The sequence below is a fragment of the Capra hircus genome, chromosome 24 (genome assembly GCF_001704415.2).
Source record: "Capra hircus breed San Clemente chromosome 24, ASM170441v1, whole genome shotgun sequence".
In the NCBI taxonomy this organism is placed as follows: Eukaryota; Metazoa; Chordata; class Mammalia; order Artiodactyla; family Bovidae; genus Capra; species Capra hircus.
In genome coordinates, this window is record NC_030831.1 from 43,231,257 (window position 1) to 43,253,120 (window position 21,864).

Consider the following 21,864-nt stretch of genomic DNA (forward strand, 5'->3'; position numbering starts at 1 on the left):
TTTTACAGTAAAGGTTGGACACAATCAAAATAATCTGCCAGAGGGGACTGGCTATACCACAGGGTGACCTTTTGTGCAGCTAGTTACAGTCCTCTATTTCTGAAAATAGCCTTGTGATATTGTACATGTCTGTGTGTGGATGCATGTCTCCAGGTCTTGAGTCTGGACTGTCATCTGGGGAAGGACATGTTGCGGAGACCCCTGCCTTGGTGGCTGGAGACACCTGCCTCTGGGGCCAGATGCTTGCTGGGTACCTCCTGGAGGAATGGTCAGGACAGCAAGGCCTGGGGAATGACCTCCCTGAGGACCTGACTCTGTGCCCTTTGTGGCCCTATGGCATTCGGCCTCAGCGGGCCTGGAGCCCTGGGAGCAGGGGCAGCTGTGCAGGCTCTGATGGCAGGAAACCAACAGAGACACTGGTGTCCACCCCTCTCCAGGGCTCAGGACCAGAGGGAGGGATGGCGTCTGCAGGATAAGCCTTGGGGGTGGCATGGGAACACACAGATTTGTCTCCAGATAGTGGAATTGTGGATTTTTGTTTTCCTCATCTTTTTCATTATTTTTCAAAATTCAGCCACGTTAATAATCAGAAAAAAATACGTAGCCATTTCAGGTCACATACTGCTTAGAAGTTGGAGCAAAGCAGTTGCTCTGGACCTCATAGCTAGGCAGGTGTGCCGTCCTTGCTTGTGGCATGAGGCTGCAGTGCGGAGGCAGGTGGGTGGTCAGCAAAGGGCCCCTGAAGTCACTGCGGCTGTGTGGGCAGAGGCAGAAATGGGCCTTGGCCTTGCAGCCTGTGGAGCAGCATAGTTAGTGTGTGTGTTGAGGTAAGTGGCAGTGACAGGTAGGGGATGGGAACATTGTGTCACTGTCCAGAAGCCCCATACCAAAGTGTCCTGCCTCCTTAGGCTATGGGGGACTGGCAAAGGAGGGATCCTCAGCTAAGCAGGACTGGCCCAGCCTGAGCCTGCTCTGCACCCCTGCCTACACCCTGGTTGCTGGGAGGACCAGGGATCCAGGATCTGGAACAAGCTCGAGGATCAGGTTGATCTGACTTTGAACACACTGCCACTCAATGCTGGTGGTTGTGTCTCCTCCAGCCACCCGTGGGACACAGTCATCAAGGCAGCCATGAGGAAGTACCCGAATCCCATGAACCCCTGTGTTGTGGGTGTCGACGTGCTGGAGCGCAGTGTGGATGGCCGGGGCCGGCTTCACAGCCACCGCCTCCTCAGCACCGAGTGGGGACTGCCCAGCCTCGTGAGAGCGGTGAGCCCCTTGGGAGCCCAGCTACACCAACAGCCTGTCTATACCTGCCAGCCTGGCTGGCACCCATACGTAGGGAGTGTCAACCTTCCCATTTGGGATTTCTGGGAAGCCTGAGAGATAGTTTGTTCTCTGTGAATTAATTGTTCACTTGAGTGTTCAGCATGTCCACTGACCCACCTGTGGCAGAGAATCCCCCCCCACAGGAAACCTAAACCCCCACAACCCCCCTTCCCACCTCTGAATGCCCCATTGCAGCTCCATCACCCTGCCAGGTGTGGCCTGAGCCCCAGAGCTGGCTCTGCACAGCGGTGGTCAGTGGGGTGGGGCAGGGGACTTGGTCCTCAGCTGACTTATCAGCCAGACCTTGGCTTCGGTGCCCCAGGTCCTGCCCCACTTTCGCCTCCATCTCAGTGCCGGTCCCTCCATCCCTGATTTATGTGTCCGTCTGTCCCATCTGCTGGACAACAGTTGCTGGAGGTGCTGCTGCAGCCTGATTGAAGAAGTTAGTAGCTGATCTGAAGTGACATGCAGTGTTTGAGGGTATGACAATGTCACCATGCTGGTTTGTTTTTCAGATTTTGGGGACCAGTAGAACTTTGACATACATCAGAGAACATTCTATCGTGGATCCAGTAGAAAAGAAAATGGAGCTCTGCTCCAGCAATGTAAGCAATAGCCATAATGGTGTATAATGTCTTCATTTAATTGTGTTTCCAGCCCACCTTTGGTCTGTGATCTTTTAAAAGAAAGGCTGAATTTGCTTTAGCAGTATCTTGTCTTTTTATTCCAGTGTTAAAACATACTGAAGAACACACATAATGATGTGAACACACCTTTGTAACCAGGGGACAGACTCCTGCCTCCCTATTGCCCCCCGCCCCCTCTCAGCTGCTGCCTTGCCCGCAGCAGCATATGTGTCTCTTAGCAGCCACTGAAACAGCCACTTCCTCCTGCCTTCCTCTCTCCTGTCTCACAATCAGGAACCATTGATATTGGCCTGATGCAATTTCAGAGAGAGTGTTGGGGGAATTGGGTGGGCTGGAGCATGGTTATGCCAGCCCCTTATTCTGTGGGTGGGGTCACTGCAGGTGCAAACTCCCAGTTGACCCCCTGGACCTTAGTCAACGGCCCCTTCCCTCAGGCCAGGCAGCCCTTCCACAGAGGCAGAGTGAGCTGGGCGGGTATTTGTACATTGGCCATTCCTGACGGTTTATATATTGCTCTCTCTCTACTTAGAAAATTCCACTTCCTCTTTGCAGAAAGCTGAGCTGTCTGTAGAGGGGACTAGTTCTGGCTCCGGAGGAAGGGGAGGAGGAAGGTCGAAGGAAAGGCTTTGGGGAGGGCAGGTGATCACCAAGTTGCTGTGTGGCTACGAGAGTTAGTGATCAGCCTTTCTGCGTCTCATGCTCCTCCTCTGAAAAACAAAGAGCAGACTACACAGTGTGGTTGAGGATCAAGGAAAGAAAATAAGGTTTATTAAACACAGCGTCTTGCATAAAAACATTGCAAATACAGTGGTGACTGCTCATGAGCCAGGCTCAGGTTTGTGTGGGGTGTGGAGGGAGGGTGGTGTCTCCAGAACAGCGGCCAGGATGCGCGGGCCTCGGCGTTCCTTCTGCTCTGGCTCCAGTAAGTGCAGGTGTGGAGTTGTGAGAGTGTGGGCAGTCTGGGAAGAAATGCAAGAGAAGAACCTACAGCCATTGTGTCCTTTTTTAAGATCACACTCACAAACTTGGTGTCAGTGAGTGAGAGGCTGGTGTACACACCCCACCCGGAGGACCCAGGAAAGTAAGTGGACTGAACTCTGGGGCGGGACAGGGCGGGGGCTCCCTCTCCAGACTGCTCAGCCTCTCACCTCCAGCGCGCTCTCCTGCAGGACCGTGCTCACCCAGGAAGCTGTCATCACCGTGAAGGGAGTCAGCCTTGGCAGCTATCTGGAGAGTTTAATGGCCAACACGATATCATCCAACGCAAAGAAGGTACCATCTCTCACTGTTGGGGGGCTGGTGGCCAAAGGAGTGGGCATCCTACTGAGCGTATGCAGTGGGGAGGGCCCCAGGCCTGTGGGGAACAGAGGCTAGCGAGGCAAGCCACCACTTCCAGCAGCAGCTGAGCTACCAGGGCTCTTAAACAAGACACCCACACATCCAGGACAAGTGTGGGCGTGGGCATGCAGGACACTCAACATTTTTAGCAGTTTTGTATTTAACTGGCATTTTGAGTACCTCTGGCAGGATTTGGGAGTGAGCCTTGTAGAGGGACCTTGGGAGGGATGGGTCCCAGGCTGTGTGGGTGCCAGGGCCCAACTCTTTGCCTGGGCATGCAGTCCCCTCTCTGCCATCCCCTGCTCTCCCTTCCCCTTTGGTTTCTGTCTGCAACCAATGGCACGGCACCTAAGCCTTCCCTTCCTAGCGCATTCAGGTCAGGGCTTGGCTGAGAGCCATTTATGCTTGAATTTAGGTGCATTTGTCCAGTCACAATACAGGACCAGTCTGCCGTGTTTCTAGAAAAATCCAGATTTGAGGAAGGTTGAGAGTAGCTTAGCTCAGGGTAGTGTCCTCCACTTCCGACCCAGAGCAGCACTCATCACACTTCAAGCCCAGAGGACAGAGCTGGCATGACTCATTTTGTGTGTCCATGGTCTAGCTTAGGGCAGGCCTGAGCGTTTGCCGAAAAGAACATTTCTACGAGGAAGGCAACTCTCAGCAAGGACAGAGTCCCTTAGCTCTTTATGAGAAAAGTCAGGGAAAACTCAGTGAGGCTAAATCCAGGCCTCTCATTTTCTGTGTTTAGGGGCTGCTGTGCTGGAGGCCTGTGGAAAATCATGGCTTCTCCAGCTGTCGTTACCATCCCACAGCACCCCAGGCCAGGTCAGGGGCACCCTGGGGCAGCTAGCTCCCTGCTGGTGAGGGAGACGGAGGTGGAGAGGTGGGTTATCCTACACCCGAGGTTGAGGAGCGGAGGTTAGGGGCCACTCACGGAGAGGTCTGAGGGGCCTCAGGAGGTGACAGCAGGGATGGGGTGGGGCTCCATGGAGCTCTGGCTGGGGCTGGAATTCTGTGTGCTGCCTGCCTTGTTTCTGGGCCTGGTGTCTCCTTTGCGTTCACCTGACCTGAGTAGCTCGCTGTCTGCTGCTTGGTGAGACAGCAGGACGACCTCTGACAGCGCACTGGCTTCTCTCTGTGTTGCTCCAGGGCTGGGCCGCTATTGAGTGGATAATTGAAAATGCGGAACGCGCACTGAGCTAAAGAGGCCTGCAGCGCCCCCCGCGCTTAGCGGCGGTAACTACAGGATTCCTGAACCAGGAGGATGTGGTGCCCACTGGGCTCCCAGTGGTGTGTGCCGCCGGCGTGCTGGGAGGGGTCTGCGGGATGCAGCTCTGTGCGGGCCCAGCCCTGTAGAGAAAGACCGAACTGGTTTCATCCTCCTCCTGGCCCACCAGCTTGTTTTGTGGCGAGATTTGTGTTCAGGTTTGTCATCTCGTCTCCAAGGGCAGTTTGGCTTTTCCTTAAAGCGGTTCTCAGCACGCAGTCGTGTGTTGTGGGACTGCTGTGTCCTTAGCAGGAGGGTCTCACCAGCAGGTCCAGTGTGGAGGGCTGATCTGAAGGGGATTTTATTGGGAGTAAGACTGGAGTGCCTGCCCATGATGTTGTGCAGATGCCTTGGGCCCAGATGTCAGCACTGTGGCCAGTAGGCCGCCCTTCCTGCTGCTGCCAGCCGTGTGCCATCACTGGCCCTTCGTTTTTAGTGCTCAAAGTCGTTTCCCAGCATCTCCTTGAGCTTCTCAAATACTCTTGTTTTCCTCCCCTGAGCATCTGGGGTGTCAGGGAAGATTTGATGCTGGCATGGTCAGCAGTCATCTCTGCTTCATAAGGTCAGAGTTCACTGCTCCCTCTGCTGAGAGAATCCTTACTCTCCTGCCCTGGAAGTCCTCCTACTCGTGGCTTTTCAAGCTCTGGCCCCGCTTCCCACCCTCAGTTGGTCTGTCTGCAGCACATATGCACACTTGGCGCTTCAGTCAGCAGACATGAGCCCTGTGGCTTGGGCTCCTTTAAAGAGCTTCCTGCTTTTTGCCTAAGGCACTGATGCATAGGTTTGCCAGAAACTTCACCTTGAACCCAAGGTCATGACCTTCTTCCTTGAATGCACCACTAAGTGATCACAAGCAGAGAGCCTGCTTGACTGCTGAGCATCCTACTTGAGTGTGCATGTGTTTGGTGTGTGTCTGATGCTGTTGCTTTGAATTGTGGACCCTATCACATTCTCTTGCCTCACAAACTAGAGCTCAACTGCCTCAATCTTTAATGATGCCTCACCAAAAAAAGAAAGAGAAAAGAAGCAGCGAGTCCAGAGCATGGTCCTGGCTGGACTGGGAGAGGCGGGAGCTCCCAGGTCACAGCCATCATCAGGCTGGTCAGCCGTGACCTCACAGGACAGGAGGCCTGGCCAGTGGCACTGCTTATGGGGCAGACTTGCTGGGAGCAGGGCAGGCTGCCATGCTGTCCACTGCACGTTGAGCCTACGTGCCTGCTCTGCTGCGCCTGAGCCTGGTTTGCTCAGACAGCTGTGGGGGCCTCCTTTGTCCTTCCCTCAGTCTCATCTGTCCTCCCCTCAGTGCCAGCTCTCCTGCCGACTCTTGGGGTCTCACTAAAGAGCTTTCTCTTTGCAGAGGATGCCCCATTCCCCTCCCTTGCCCTTGATCCACAGGCTCACTGTCTCTTCACACATCTGGCCACCAGCTGTTACCTCAGACATAGCTGACGTGTGTCCCTGTCTTACTTCTTCACGGATCTGTACATGCTAGAGTCAGGCATCCAACCTGATAGTGACACAGGCATAGTTAGGATTGGCCAGGAGAGCCATTTGCTCTGTCCTGTGGCTGTGATGAGACTGCACACCGTCTGGGACCCTCCCCTGGACTGCATCCTGGGCTGGTGGTTCCAAGCTCTCAGCTGTTTTGCTGACATCAAGGTATCTCCAACTGGGAGTTTTAATTTTCTCAATCTTCAAAAATAAAATTTGTGTGTGTTTTAAATGATAATTCTAGAGAAGCTCTCCATAAAGGAGGGTTGGAACTGTATTCTACCACATTTTTTTAGATACTGCTTTTCCTTTGATATTAATATTTCCAATTCAAAATTAAAATTCAGTTTTATTTTTGAGACTTTTATGCACATAGCTTTAAAGGTAAAATAGTTAAAAGATTTATGACAAAAACAATCCCTCTTACCCTTTCCACAGAGGATGCTTCTACCCTTCTGTAGACTCTCTTGGCAGTTTTGGCATTTACTGTTAGATTCCTAAAATACATGAGCATACTCTGCTATTTCTTGATTCAACAATTTTAGATGAAATCTGTTGACTTCCTGCTATGATAGATGGTTATTTTCTCTCTCACATCTTCCCATCTCCAGTATAGCTGTGTTGTAACTTATGGTTAAAATCACATTGTTTCTATAATTAAAACATACATAACTACTATTTATTACTAAGTGAAAAGCTATATGTTAATTACATTTTCTTTTAAAAGAAAAACATTTATTTGACTGGGTCTGGTCTTAGTTGTAGCATGAGGGATCTTTAGTTGTGGTATATGGATCTAGTTCCCTGACCAGAGATGGAACCTGAGCCCCTGCTTTGGACCGCCAAGGGAGTCTCTATATTGTCTTTATGTAGCTTTTCTCCCCTTGGAGGTAATAATTGTCTTTTCCTTTTCATCTGTTTATTTTTTCAAAGTCCCTGGCTGAATGCCCCCACATTCTTCACCTGCTCTCGCAGCACCTCACAGTGTCCTCTCCTGCAGCTCAAACCCCATAGGTTGCACACATCGTTCTCACTCCCCTGGTGCTGTCCTTCCTGGAGGCCCGTCTTACTCTCTGACCAGCAGCCGAATGGCTGTTGGCCTTTCTCCCTTCCTGGAGCCCTGTCTCCTGGCCTCCCTGCCTTCTCTTTCACCATAAAATGGGGAAGGACATGCCACAGTAGCTTCCAGGACTTGACACATCTGAAAATGTCCCTTCTCTTCCCACTCTTCACTCAAAGGTTGGTTGGACATATAAATGTAGGTAAAAATACTTGTTCTCAGAATTTTGAAGGCACTGCTCCATTGTTTTCCACTTCACTTCCTGAGCCTCTGTATATGGCTTTTTTTTTTTTTTTTCTCTCTGGAAGCTTTTAGGGTCTTTTTGTTCCTAATGTGAAATTTCATATAGCCAAGCCTTGTTGAAGTGATCTTTTAAAAGCACTCTGTGCTGCACTGTGCATGTTAAATTCCTGCCTGTGGTGCTGTGCTACAATTATGTCACACATTACTGAAAAAGTGGGTGAAGGGTATGCAGCTTCCAGTAAGTCTACATTAATTTCAAAATTTAAGGTTAAAAAATTTCAAAAATAGCAATATCATGGAAAATGGCAGAGGTGGGTGCCCTGAGATTCAGTCCCCGCATTGAAACAAACAATAAGCTGGCCAAAAAAAACCAAAAAACCCAAACAACAGAATCAACTTTTGTAGAACTCTGGGTTTTAGTCAAGATACCTAAACTAACCAGTAGGGTGCTGAATGAATCTTAATTAACTCACCCTGCAGATTTTGGACTTGGCAGCCTTCAAAATTAGGGCAGCCAATTCCTTAAAATAAATCCCTGTGTATGTGAAAGAAAACTCTGGAAGAAAATTGTGGCTATTTTGACCAGTGTGAAAGGATACCTCATTATAGTTTTGATTTCTGTTTCTCTGATAGTTAGTGATGTTGGTGTCCTATGGGTTTTTTGGCCATCCGTATCCCTTTTTTGGAGAAACGTCTGTTTAGATCTTATGTCCATTTTTTGATTGGGTTGTTCTGTTTGATACGGAGCTGCATGAGCTGTTTGTGTATTTTGTAGATTAATCCCTTGTAACTACAGCTTTGGAAGAGTGGAATCTTAACCATGGGACCACCAGGGAATTCTGCCATTGGTAATTTGGTAGGGATTGCACTGGGTAATACAGTAATTTTGACAGTATTGATTTTTCCAATCAAGAACATGGTATATATCTTTCCATTTGTTTGTATCATCTCTGATTTCTTTTATTAGCATTTTATAATTTTCAGAGTACAGGTCTGTTGTCCCCTCAGGTATGTTTATTCCTATTTTGTTTATCTTGATGAGATGGTAGATGGGATTGTTTCCTTAATTTCGCTTTCTGATCTTTTGCTGTTATTGCACAGGAATACAAGAGATTTCTGTATGTTAATTTTGTATACCGCAAATTTACTGAAGTCATCAATAAGCTCTAGCAGTTTTCTGGTAGCATCTTTAGGATTTTCTTTGTGTAGTATGATGTCATCTGCCAACAGTAACAGTTTTACTTCTTTTCCAATTTGGATTCTTTTTATTTTTCTTCTCTGATTGCCATGGTTAGGACTTCCAACACTATGTTGAATGAAAGTCAACAACAGTGGATATCTTTGTCTTATTCCTGATCCTAGAGGGAATGCTCTTAGCTTTTCACCCTTGAGAATGATGTTAGCTATAGGTTTGTTGTATGTGGTGTTTAATATGTTGTGTCAGTTTCCTCAGTGACTACTCTCATTACCTTTTGGAAGGAATCAAAACCAAGGCCTAAGCACAGGCCCAAATGATTCTGATCCAGGTATCATCAGACCACACTTTGGGGGATGTTGGGCCCCCTCTCTTCATGAAATCTGTTTCCAGGAGTGTTCTTGACTGATACCAGCTCGCAACTTACTATAAACTCCTAGAGGTTTATATCGCTTTGGGCCATTTTTTCTAAATTATTCACATACATATTTTTCTGATCAGAAGCAGAGATGAGATGTTTTCTTTGCATGCACAGCCCTGGGTGCTCACTGAGTATGTGGTAACTTGAGGACTGGGTTCAGAATCATAGCCCTCAGTGGGGAAGGCAGGTGGAGAGAAAGCAGGGTTATGAGCACAGGGCTGGACCTCACATGTGATGCTGGGCTAGAGGTCTGACCTTGGGTAAATATCTACCTGGCTATATTCCCATCTTTCAGATAGACAACAAGTGCATGCACAGCACCTGCTTCAGAGCTGAGTATCAGGATTGTGGCTGAGAGTGCTTTACACACCACCTGGTGTGGAAAAGTGCTTGAAACCAAGCAGGACCTTGTGGGGCCTTCCTGGTGACAGACCCCACCATCCTGTGTTCCCCACCTCTCGTTGGTAGAAAAATGTTAGCCTCTTAGCCCTTGCCCAATTTCCAAAGAGCACATTTAATCAGAGAAGTGCAAAAATGGAGAAGCAAGTGCAACAGTCAAGCAGGTCAAAGCAATGATGGTTTAGCCATTAAACAAAGTCAGGGACCTTTAGTTCCTCCCCAAGGGCTATAGGTAATATTTTGAGCCCTGTCCTGAGATGGTTTGCTGATAGTAACCCCCATCAAGTGGAGAAGTTAGCTGCGTGCTGACAGTCAGCAGGCAGACCCCTCGAGTAGTTGGAACCAGATGGTTGATGATAGAGATTCTAGAAATACCACCCCGTTACTGCACCACCCACCAGTCAGGACAAATGTCCACAAGTGAACAGGCACCCCTGACCCTCTCCCTCACCTTGCCTTTAAAAACGTTTCCCTGGGGGCTTCCCTGGTGGTCCAGTGGCTAAGACTCCATATTCCCAATGCAAGGGGCCTGGGTTCAGTCCCTGGTCAGGAAGCTAGATCCCACATGCTGCAACTGAAGATCCTTCATCCCACAACTAAGACCTGGCACAGTCAAATAAATAAATATTTTAAAATATGTATTATAAAAATAAAAACGCTTACCTGAAAGCTGTCAGGGAGTTTGGCTGTTTGGTCACAAGCTGCCCGTTCTGTGTGCTCACTCTGTGCTGGCATCCTGCAGTAAATGCTGCACTTTCCTTCACAACCTGGAGTTGGCAGGGTGGTTTTGCTGTGCATCGGGCAAGTGAAATCAGTAACATGCTCAACTACTGGGAGCTAGTATTGGCTACTAAAACCCAGCAAAATATTTAAAAATGTATTATCTAACATAAAGGTTATTTTCATATCTTCCCTTCTTTTCTTTTCTTGGCCAAACTGTTTTAATATGACAAATTTGAAGTCATTTGGGATGTTTTATTTCAGCCCAGTTGGCACATACATTTTAATCAAAATGTTATGATTAGTAAGCGTTAACTATCATCCTTTGAAAGGGGCATTAGTAAAAAGGTCCTGAGTATCTCAGTGCTGATGAACACATGATTTGCGTTCACACAGCAGTTCAATTATAGGTCTCCAGGGTCTCTGATATCTGCCCACCGATGTGTTAATGGAAAAAGCCGGTCTGGAGGCTGGGCTGTGCTTGGTGGCTCCACCAGGGCTCTCGAGTGGACGGGAGCCTGGAGAGGAGCTTGTGGTGAGTGGCATTTACAAGAGTGGGGTTTCTGCAGGCTCCAGGGAACCAGCAGCTGCAGAAGCTGCTGCCTCAGGCTTCCCAATTCTAATCAGCCACCTTTGGGCCGCAGTGACTTCTGACTTTGGGTTTTACTCCTACCTTAAAGGAAGCATATGGCTGTGCATGGCACTTACGTGGTAAAGTGCACTGACTACACACTATGTCAGTTGTTTGGAAGACATGTTAATACTTCTGTCTTTGTATTGTTGACTTACTCTTATTTCCATATTGAACCTGCTCATTCATCCATTCACTCCAGAAACATTTATTGAGCACCTGTTGCATGCAAGATAGTTTTCCAAATCTAGGGATGTAGCAGTGAAGAAATCTGACAAAGATCCGTGTCTTCGTGGAACAGTGTAGTAGATGCTACGTGCGATGGAGCAAAGAGGAAGAGCAGCAGCAAGTACTGCAGTCATGGGAGTCCAGAAGCTACCGGAAGCAGCTGTGCCAGGGGAGGGGGCCCATTCTGTGCAGCCGTGTGAGGCAGAAGCAGGAGGTGAACAGTGGCGTGAATGATACGAGGGCTCCAATCCACTACTGCACCTGCTCACTGATGGAGTTTCGCAGGGAAAGAGCATCTGCCTGGCTCTGGATATTTTTAATCAGGGCTGAGAGGGCCAAAGAAATAAGCTTCTGGGCTGGGGATCCCTTACCACAATGGGAGGTGTGTAGACTGGGGACCCCCACCTCCGCCATGGCTGTGGTAACCGTTTTTGTTTATTAAGCTGAACAGCAAGATTTGTCTGTACATTTGTTTCCATTTAATGCAATTAAATTGTGTGTTACATGTACCCACTCCCCACCCTACCTAGCCACTCGCTTCCCTTCATGTCTGCAGTGGGACACGTCACACAGCGGGGCACATGTCACATTGCAGGATGAGACCTACCAAAACAGACCATGCCTTTGCATCCAGCAGGTTGGGAGATGAACAGTAATTGGATGGTGCCAGCACAAAACAGCAGGTGAAAAGGGGGTTGTTTTTTTGCTTATTAATGTGTGTCAATGCATCTCTTTTTAAATTTGGGGAGATAAACTCAGATTTTTTTATAGCAAATAGTAGAACTGAACCTCTCTTTGCCATAATCAGGTTTGTCAATACAGAGAAGTACTGTTTAACGACACTTGACTTCAGTGAAAGGGTGAGTGTGAATTGCAGAGATTCCTCCCACTTTGTGTTCCATGACTTGGGCTCTCAGTGACTCACTGCTCAGTGTCTGTAGCATGGATACTCTGACCCCACGTCGTGTTTCTCCTGGTTTAAGTGACCCGGAGACCACCTCATCCAACAGCCTCACTGCTGAAGTCAGGAAGTACTGCACAGCTTTCCCAATGTGTGAGGACTGAGGGTTGTTCCACTGCTAAGCTGGAGCAGCTGAGTCAGAGCCAGTTCGCATACCTGAGACCAGGCTCTGCTTCACTAATTTATGGTTGTTCCAACCCCCCCCCCCCAATTATCAAGGTGGAAGCCCTTAGGTCCTACAGAGCTCTTTCTGCCAGTCGCTACTATTGCGGAGCAGAATGAGCCTGTTTCTACCATGAAGCTGTGTCCACCACCAGATGCACTGTGAGGAATGCCTTAGGCTGCTGCAGGGAGCCACACAGAAGTGGGGATGTCGAGCCATTAAGTTCACGGTGCTCAGTTCAAGTTCACAGTCTATGGGTCTGACTCCTGAGATGACCTTGTGACAGGATGACCCAAATCATGTTCCCTTTCTTATGGAGAGCTGAAATCTTCTCAGGCATCTTCTGCTTTTGAGGTGTCTTAAGATCACAAAGTTTCTTCCCTTTAAACAAGAAGCTACTCTGTTTTCTGTTTCACGTTCAGCTTCGGCTCTGCTGTAGGAGCTACACTGTTAAGGAGGTCTGTCCACCTTTGCAGAATCGTGCTGCTTCTCCTTCCTTCTCTGTGATTGCCCATAGCTTTTACACCACATTGGCTGAGGAATTTGATATTCAGGTAAGCTTTCCAGAAATCCTCTCTTTGGCATTCCCACTCTCCCAAACACTGCACTCCCAGCAAAGTTTGGATGTGATCTTTTCTGCTGTGTCACCGCAGGGGAAGGAACAGGGGAGGTAGGCCAGGGACTGACTGACAGATCTTGCAATGACAGGACCCCAAAGCCAAGAAGAACACGCCTTCCAGTGACGCTGCCCCTCTGTGCCGACTGCTCCCTAGGGGAGGAAGTTCCCTCCTTTCTTCAGTTTATAGATGTGCCAGAGCCACTCTGAGAGCATCCCAGAACAGGAACCAGTGTTGGGCCCCCAGGTGAGTGGAACATCCAGGTGATCCCTCAGCTTCTAAGCCTCAGGGACACAGTTGACCTCCTTAATGCCCCAGTTTTCAGGAGCCTGCTTCATGAGTACTGTGTCCTGTCAGTGCTGGAGCCCTTTGACATCCTCTGTGAATAGTGCACATGTTAAGAGGCTCAGGTTGTGCCACTGGCATCAAAACCCCACAGCAAAAACAGCTGGAGAATGTTCCACATAGTGACATCTATTCTAAAATACATCAGTATACACACCATGCACATTTTAGTGGGACAGCACTGTGAATTCAATCTGCCAGGTAACTGCACCTGAGCATTTAACTAGTGTAAGCAGAGTTTTATATTAAGTAGGTTCTTAGCTCTTAATTTTTTTTTTTTTTTTTTTGGATGAGCCAAAGGAGACGTTTCTAGATGTGGGCCAGAGGTCAACATGCGGGGAAGAGGTGCATTCTGATAGCTGTGTGTATGTATGTATGCACACTCTGCAGAGAGCAGAACTGGAGTCCTGACACATCAGTGTGTAATCCAGCCCTTACCCACAACAGTTCTCCTATGGAGTTCTAGACTAATGATTTGCAACTCTACAGCTTCTCCTCACCAGGGGCTGGAAAGGAGAAAGAAAGGTGTAGTTGAATAAGGGAGGCCCAGAGCTTCCCTTCCCAGTCCCGATGTCTCCAGAACCTAGGAGCAGCAAGGCAAGGGCTGTGCCCTGGACTCAAGTCAGTGAGCATGTGGATTACGAGCTGAGGTCTTATCATACATCTGGCAAATAAGTAATGGATTAATATCACACTCAGTATCACCTAAGGTTTAAGGCACATAAAAGGCCAAGGATGCTCTTTAATTGACATAAAGACAGAACCTTCTTAAATTCATTCTGGGTTTAAACTCAAGCCTTTAAGAGCTACAACAAGAAATTTTGTTTCATGGGACATTATAAGAACACATACCATAAAGAATTCTATTTAGGAAAAAAAAAAGCTTTGTCTTTCTAAATATTGTATAACTATGGAGACAAATTATCTGTAGATTTTAGTTTCCTACCCTGCAAGGTGACAAAGGAAGCAGGCTGCTTGGTGACTCAGCAGAGTTACAGTGGCAGCTCATTTTCATTTATTTTCCCAGTGTGGTTCTTACAGGTTGTATTTCTCAAGCTGATCATAAACTGCTGATGTCACATAAATGTATTTTGTGTTTCCAACGTAGGTGGTTTCAAACAGCTAGTCACCAAAAGATAGCACCATTTTATAATAGGAACTCCACACGTAACATATGATGGAAAGTCATTTATTTTCTCCTCAATAAATTTTAAAAGACTTTAATGGAAAATGTTTGGTAGCGTCATGTTACGCTGAATGCCAGCAGTGCCTGGACTTTATACACGCAAGAAGCCAGGTCAACGTGTACACATTTCTCCATGGCCCTTCAACAGTTCTCCACGTACAAAATTGTCTGCTATTTTGCGCTAGCAAATAGCAATATAATTTAAAACTTTCCTATGTGACACCTAAAATCCAGTCTGACATTTATTAATACAGTTAGAAAAATAAGAGTCTTAAAAAATTCATGGCATGAGTTTACGGTGCTGACCACATGATGTGAGTTTATGAGATCATGGGATCTCATCAAATGTAAGATCATTTTAAAAACTCCTACATGACAACTTTCTGGTTTAATTTGAAAGGCTTAAGACTTGAAATCTAGTGAGACTATTAAGTTGATGTACTTAACTTTTACTTGTGTTGGGAGAGTTAATTCTCACTGTCCGCTGAATGAATGCCCTCCAGATATCAATAAATATATTACAGTATTTACAAGCTTTGCTATCTTTCCTGACACTGACAGAAAGTTAAACTGTGAGAAGTGAAATGAAAGTGTTCTCAGCCTGGAGTAAGAGGGTGAGAATGAGGCCAGCACACAGACACACATCAGATTCCACCTGAGGACAGCCAGCCAGCCAGCGACGCTGTCGTCAGACTTCAGAAGTGCGTGCCAGAAGCAGCACAAAGACCAATCTGGGATCCCAAGAACAAGGGCGGGCGGGGGGAAAGGCTAAGGACTGTGAAAGCATGCCCCACAGGCCAGCAGTGGATGTCTCTCTGGAATTATCCAGTTTGGCTGAGGTGCCAGACACAGGCCATGGATGCGGGAGGATTGAGTGCGGGGATTTGATTTCTACAATCTCAGCTGTGCCGCGTGCCCTTTTCTACTCTTTGTGCATACTGTCCCATGGAAACCTGCCGCTCACAATGTCCCAGTAGCTGAACAGTGTCACAGACCTGGAGCAGTGAAGTCAAGGACCACATGGGCTAGATTTTGCCATGTGAATGGGATTCTCGTTTGGGGGGAGGGGTTAGCTTTTTGTATTTTAGAAACACCTATAAACTAGCCATTATTTTAAAAAGCACTCTCTCCTGGGTCTGTTTTTCCCATGGACACAAACACCCACCCCCACCCCTCTCACTGTCTTCCTTGCACCTGTCCTGGGGATGGTCTAGAGACTCAGGCCAAACCATCAAGGGTCTAGAGTTGAAACTGTCCCTTGGAAAACTGTACAAACAAGATTCACTCAATGTAACATTTTAAGCTCTCACATGAGCCTCTTGGAAACAGTAAATATTTCCATAATCAGGGTTTTCTGGTGGCCCACTTTTACATGCAAATACAAATTGTTAACATGCATTAATTAAGTCAATTGGTAAAGTTTATTTTGTAAGTGTAAGTAATTTTAAGCAATTTACTAACTTATAAATTTCAACTATGAAAAACCACTACCAGAGCAGTTCTGAGGTATTACTGTTAATTTCCTATAGAAATGTTGAGGGGGCGTGGAGTGACTGCCATGCCTTTTGGTGAGCAGTGCTGTCTCCAGTGCTGACTGCAGACGTGTCCCAGAGTGTCAGAAAGCGGCCTGGCTCATTAACCAGGCTTATGAATGTGACTGGTCACCACTGAGCCAACCAGAACCACAGAGAGAGATGCCACGGAATGGACCACACAGCTGAGAAATGACACGTGTATGGTGCTGCTTCCAGCTTGGCTTCATCAAAGCCCACCCTACCCACTCAAGTCGCTTACAAGGAAAATGTGTGCAAAAAGCATCCAAAAAGCTTATCAGCAGGTTAATTTTCTAGTAATTTTAAAAGACTAGACCATGGTTTTCCTTTAAAATTCATTTATAAAAATAAATTTCAGTTTGAGACCTTACGTACCAAATTGTGGCTTAATTCAGTCATGATGGTGAGACTGTAAAGTTATGAAAATTGCTGCTGGAAAGGTGGGTGCTCACAGCCCTTCTTCTAAGAGGCCAAAGTACTGAGCTTCTGGACAAACTTTTAGCCTGCCTTTTTGTCCCATGATGCCAAAAAACTTTTCTTAGACCTCCAATATAGAACTACTAGTAACTGTTTTAATACATTCAAGGTAAGGACAGCCTAGCACTTGCTCAGGGGACACTGCCTTGCTGCCCAGGGACACAGGCACCCCCCTAGGCCTACAGCTCAGATGCTTTGTCCTGGGAGGCAGTGGAGAGCCCTTCCCAAGTGTCTCAGAGCAACAATAACTTAAAACCAGTTTGACGCACAAGCAAACCCTTGCAAGTTCTGTGCTGTGAGGCCTCCAGGGGTCTGTGTTCATCAGGTAGGAACACTGTCAGTGGAAATGCCAATATGACTTACTGCTTAGACCGTGCTGGCCTCTAAGCCTGTGCTAGACTGATTCCTCACACGAGAACCTTTCTGCCTTAGAACATTATTTCAGGCACAGTAAAGAACTAAGGAAAGTTTCTGGCCTCCAAATCTATAATCACACAAAATCAAGTTTCAAACTACTGTCCTCTTAGTACAGATGAGCAACTGGTGACTGGTCATGTGTTATCAATTGACATGAACACAGCATTTAGTCTGTGGAACAATGCGACACAGCAAAACCCTGATTCTCATGCAAACCCAAGCCTGTTAACCACGGTGAGGAGACAGTGACAGCCCACTCAGTGTCCTCACAGGAATGTAACTCCCACAGGAAGGCACAGGGCTCAGACCTCACTGATGGTCCTCTCTGAGGGGCAGTACTCTGAGGGGCCTGCTGAGGACACATAGAAGGACTGCGTCTTCCTCTTCAATCGAGCTCTCTTGTTGGCCAACACCAGACTGTGGCGGCTTGAGCTGATGATCTCAGAAATGAACTTTTTGCAGTCCACACACACCTCCATAGCACTCCAGTCCTCCACCAGCTCTTTAGGAAATTGGAGTTCTTCATCTGATTTGTCCACAGACTTGGATTTTGAGGACAATCTTGAAAAAAACATTTAAAATATCCATTATTGTTTAAGAATTCTACTGCAATACTAAGAAAATACATGTAGAAAAAGCAAATTTATTGCCAAAATATGATGGAATAGGTGGTGATTGGCCCATGTCATATTCATCTAAAGAAGTTATAACTGGTGACAACATTCAAAATATTTTTTAAAAACCAGGAAACATGTTTTATTAAGAATCTTAGTACCCCTTATAGAATTTTTATAAAATAGGATATTCAGAGTATTCACCTACTGCACACAGTTCATGAATGCTAACTGAAATACGTGTTGCTAATGCCCCACTGATTATGCAAACTTCAAGTTCTTTCTCAGTGACCCCATGTCATGGTTAATGAACATTACTTAACTCTTGATGGTAGGTCAGAAAACTGAAGTAAATTTATCTTAATCCTATGACACAACCTGAAAAATTATCTTTGGACTAGCTTTCTTATTTTCATATTTATCAAATATACCTCCCTAACCGCAGCAACTGTCTTTGGCGATGGCACCCTACTCCAGTGCTCTTGCCTGGCAAATCCCATGGATGGAGGAGCCTGGTAGGCTGTAATCCATGGGGTCACGAAGAGTCGGACTTCCCTTTCACTTTTCACTTTCATGCATTGGAGAAGGAAATGGCAACCCACTCCAGTGTTCTTGCCTGGAGAATCTCAGAGACGGGGGAGCCCGGTGGGCTGCCGCCTATGGGGTCACAGAGTCTGACACGACTGAAGCGACTTAGCAGCAGCAGGTGACTATTTGGATTCCAGAGAGCTGGAGTTAACTAGACCAACATCACCGTAAATGTTTTGGATAGTTTTTGGAAATTAACTAGGAATCATCTACTCATATTTTAATTAAACCAAACAGGAACGCAGAATTAAGTAGAGGAAAGAACAGCAGCCATGTTTGCTTGTCCTGAGCCCATGGACAGCAGCCCAAACTCAAGAGCCCAGGAGAGGGGCTGAGCATAGGGCAGAAGCCTCAGACACAGGTCTGAGGAGCTTCCAACTCCCTCACCTCACTGTCCACAGGCCTTGACATGCTGAATGGCCACCATCCAGCATTTGGCACCAATTCTAGGGTCCGTCACAGATGGAGGGGTGTGTAAAACCCTGCCCCTTGGGCCCTGCCACCTTGGAACCTGAGCTGATCTGCCTTCCTCCTGTCTTTCTTAAAGACCAACGCTAACCTGAACACAAAGTGACTGATACCCACACATGTTTTCCTTTTAAAATGCCAGCTCTTGGCATAAAGCTTTATTTCTGTCTTTATGTTAGGAATGTAAGTCATCTATTGCAGACCACTATAAACACAGGATTAAAAATACTTTTTTCAAAACTAAAGGAAAGAAAGATTAGACTCTTACATGCAAGTTTTCAACTCCACTGAAAAGGACAGTTTCAAAGATGACTTTTAAAGGATACATAAAAGTAATTATTTCCAAAGTAGAAAAAATATTAAACTAGGAGATTGTGTCTTTCAAGGAGCTAGCCATTATCCTTGACATGCTACTTCTGGAGAGTTGTATAAGTCAAAACTATTAAAACCAACCCACCCATGTGCCCCGCCTCAAGCCAATATCCCACCATGTCACCACAGTCCTTGAAAGTCCTTTCTTCTTTCACAAAGGACACTTTGGAGACCCAGGCCTCCTGCTCACCTGGCAATGCTCCGAAGTGGCCGATGGTGGCCAGTGGAGGGTTTTTCTGGCCTCATACAGCTTTCCCCTCTCTGCAAGGCAGACGGTCCCAGTGAAAAGATAGGAAGGGTGGAGTATGGCTTGGAGGGCAGCCGCATCTATGATCCCAAATAAAACTGAGAATGAGCAGGACTGCTGGAGAGGCAGAGTCACTGAAATCAGCACAAGCTGTGACTTTACTGAGCTCGGCTTACCTTTTTGCAACACTGTGAGCACACCGGCCTGTATACAAAATCAGAAGGGTTACTTGGCGTGATTCCATGGATATGACTGGAGAGTTAAGAGAAGCCAAAGGTTGCATGCCTCTACCTGTCTACAGTTGGTCCCCCAAACTCCAGTTCTTCTACCAGAATGAAACAAACTGATACAACTGGCTTGCCAAAAAGACCATCAGTCTGTAAAACTTAATGCTATGTCCCATGAAAGGATCAACTTAATGTCTGGGATTTTCTTGTCTACTGTGGGTTCACCTGAGAGTCACATCTATTTTTTTCTGTTCTAACATAACATATTATTATTAGAACTATCTTGAATACATAAAAGAAACACATGCAGAGAAAAAATTTCCAGGCTTAATATCAAATAACCATCCACTGTTGAAGCAACTGCTGTTGTAACTCGTAAGCATGGCACATGATAACACTGGATTATTTCTACTATTGTTCCTGTGAGAAAAATGATGAAACAGTGGAAGTGCTTCCTTGACTACTGTCATCAATTACAAAAAGCCTTACCTCTTACAGAACTGACAGGTATAAGACCAGGTGAAGAAGGAAAACCTTCTGGTTCGGCAACAAAAGCAAAGCTAAAAAACAGAAATTTTAAAGGAGAAAAAAGAATTGCTAACAGTAAATTTCCTAATTTGTACATCTAAACACGTATTTATATGTGGAAAATCTTAGTAGACAAAGGGAGAAGAGTACTTAAAGACCCTTTTACCAAGTTTGATTCTGTGACAGTTACAATCTGGCTCTGTATTTGATTATAATTCTACTTTTAAATGGGAGAAAAAGGCCACAGCTCTTAAGGGTCTTGCCATCATGGAAGCTATCTGAAGATTCTAAAAAAGTGTCCTGTGTTTCTCAAATATATTTTCTCAATAATCTTTAAAAAATTTAACAACTAAGAGCAGACCTGGTTTTAGGAAGGCACACCATTATTTATTATAGTGGTTTTAAACCTTATGGCTTTCTATTTCTATGGGAGAAATACTCACTTCTGTAAGCAAGGGAACAGGGACTGCCTGGCAGAGGGTGAGCCTCTGGCCCCTGGAGCCCCCAAAGCCCCGTGCCACCTGGCAGCAGATAGTGCCTGCGTGACCCGCCAACTGGAAAGGGCTGTCTACCTTTCCTTTTTTCAGAGCTGTGTAGACATCTTTGTACTGTTGGTACTTTTCCAGCTCTGCTTTGACCAGGACCTGACGAATGTGCATCACCTCCTCCACGGTCAGTGCCAGGCACTCCACCGGGTAGCAGAACTCCTCCTGAAAGTCAGAATCCATGTGAGCAAGAAGCCCCACCCCCTCCAGCAAGGTCATGTCCCCTCCACTTCAGGGCCCTGGTTAGTAGCTCCAAAGAAGAAAGAGGCTCCCAGGAAACCCTGGGGCAGAGCTGGCTCACTCTGGGGACCACAATCTCTGATCACACCCAGATGGTAACAGGAGACTGCCGGGTCCCAGGTAGCACTAGCCGACCAAGACCTCCGGTAACAGAAGTTTCTCGTGTGTGTTCAGATGCATCTCAAACATCCAGTCCCTGAAGGGGAGCTGAGTATCTGTGTCCTGAAATCTGGGGGAAATGTTGCTGCTTTAAACCAAATTTATGTCCATTTTCTTCTGATACACAAAGATAATATGTAGCTTTCTGTTGTATACTATCTGCTCAAAGGTAAACAGCAAATCTATAGTACTGGTACAGTTTTAAACACTGATTTGTGGTACCCAGAACAGCCCAAAGAAGATGGTTAGTAACTGACACTGAGAAACGTTATTTAGTGGTAAGTTACATCAGCACAGCCTGAAAACTCCTAATGATGTCAGTGAACTGGACCCGGAGGTCGGTGCTGGGCTGCCCCATGCACTCCAGAGCCCTTGTCACTTTTCCATACGGGATTGTGGAGGATGACGCTGATGTAACTGATCCCACTGAATAAAGAGCCTCTTGCCTGCTCCCAGTTGGCCCTGCACTGATTGTGGACCCAGCAGAAAGACAGAAACATCCTGTGCGCCCACAGCATGTGGGCCTCACAAACCCATGCCCTTGGTGTGCACACACTGGAACTCACACCCACACACACAGCAGTGCTGTGCACAGGCATTCTGGACTCAGACAAGCCAAACAAGAAAGCACGAGACTGGATGCAATTCATGGAGATTTAACATTCAGTTCTGTCTTCTAATCTGAGAAAAACAAAAACAAAAATCTAGGCTGCAAACTTGACAAACATTAGCATTTACTATAAAAAAAGAAAATTTGCAGAATTACTGCTTCTTATAGTCATTACAAAATTATCTCTGTTCAAGCTAACTTAGGGAAGATTAAATTTGCTAAAAATGTTTTAGAAAAGATCCTGCAGTTGAATTTTTAAGATGAACAGCTTAGTATCTGGAGGATGGGAGGATAGTTTATTAGATTATATCATGTGCTCTAGAATGTCTAAATACTAAAAAAATCCCACCATCACACAATTTTCTCTCAGTAGGAAGAGCTGTCAAAGATAACAGGCTTCAGTTGGCATGTCCAATATTTACTGTGCGTTGCTCGGCCCTGAGAACAGTGTGTGTATGTCCACTGGGACACGATGGCCTCTGAGTGCTGGACATCACAACTGTGCTCAGACTAATGCGCCAGCTGCACACACTGAACAGCAACTTTTCTCAGCTTCTGACGTGTCGTTAAGAAGTCTT

General features: G+C 46.6%; 2 protein-coding genes and 1 long non-coding RNA gene across 16 annotated transcripts in view; 1 reads left to right on the forward strand and 2 right to left on the reverse strand.

Moving 5' to 3' along the window:
* PRELID3A (PRELI domain containing 3A) overlaps positions 1 to 16,931 on the forward strand; it is a 53,076-nt gene extending 36,145 nt beyond the window's left edge. For 3 of the 10 annotated variants that reach the window (XM_018039426.1, XM_018039425.1, XM_018039428.1), the window contains exons 2-5: positions 1,101 to 1,269; positions 1,845 to 1,934; positions 2,987 to 3,057; positions 3,146 to 6,983. In XM_018039426.1, the coding sequence (XP_017894915.1) occupies positions 1,132 to 1,269; positions 1,845 to 1,934; positions 2,987 to 3,057; positions 3,146 to 3,350 (504 nt within the window). In that variant the 5' untranslated portion in view covers positions 1,101 to 1,131 and the 3' untranslated portion in view covers positions 3,351 to 6,983. Of the gene's footprint in view, positions 1 to 1,100; positions 1,270 to 1,844; positions 1,935 to 2,986; positions 3,058 to 3,145; positions 6,984 to 9,949; positions 12,648 to 12,801; positions 12,957 to 14,802 lie in introns of those variants that run through there. The other 7 variants (XR_001297237.2, XR_001297236.2, XR_001297238.2 and 4 more) reach the window with 7 other exon arrangements.
* Positions 2,716 to 3,233, reverse strand: LOC108633786. The gene is made up of 2 exons (XR_001917152.1): positions 3,125 to 3,233; positions 2,716 to 2,935 (listed from the first exon to the last, which is right to left on the reverse strand). It is a non-coding gene; the product is annotated as an uncharacterized LOC108633786 (long non-coding RNA).
* The window catches only part of SPIRE1 (spire type actin nucleation factor 1), a 141,048-nt gene continuing 133,412 nt past the window's right edge, over positions 14,229 to 21,864 (reverse strand). For 4 of the 5 annotated variants that reach the window (XM_018039419.1, XM_018039420.1, XM_018039421.1 and 1 more), the window contains 5 exons: positions 20,305 to 20,442; positions 19,694 to 19,764; positions 19,154 to 19,181; positions 18,921 to 19,057; positions 14,229 to 17,249 (listed from right to left, as the gene is read on the reverse strand). In XM_018039419.1, coding sequence (XP_017894908.1) covers positions 16,991 to 17,249; positions 18,921 to 19,057; positions 19,154 to 19,181; positions 19,694 to 19,764; positions 20,305 to 20,442 — 633 coding nt within the window. In that variant the 3' untranslated portion in view covers positions 14,229 to 16,990. The remainder of the gene's footprint in view (positions 17,250 to 18,920; positions 19,058 to 19,153; positions 19,182 to 19,693; positions 19,765 to 20,304; positions 20,443 to 21,864) is intronic. The other variant, XM_018039424.1, reaches the window with a different exon arrangement.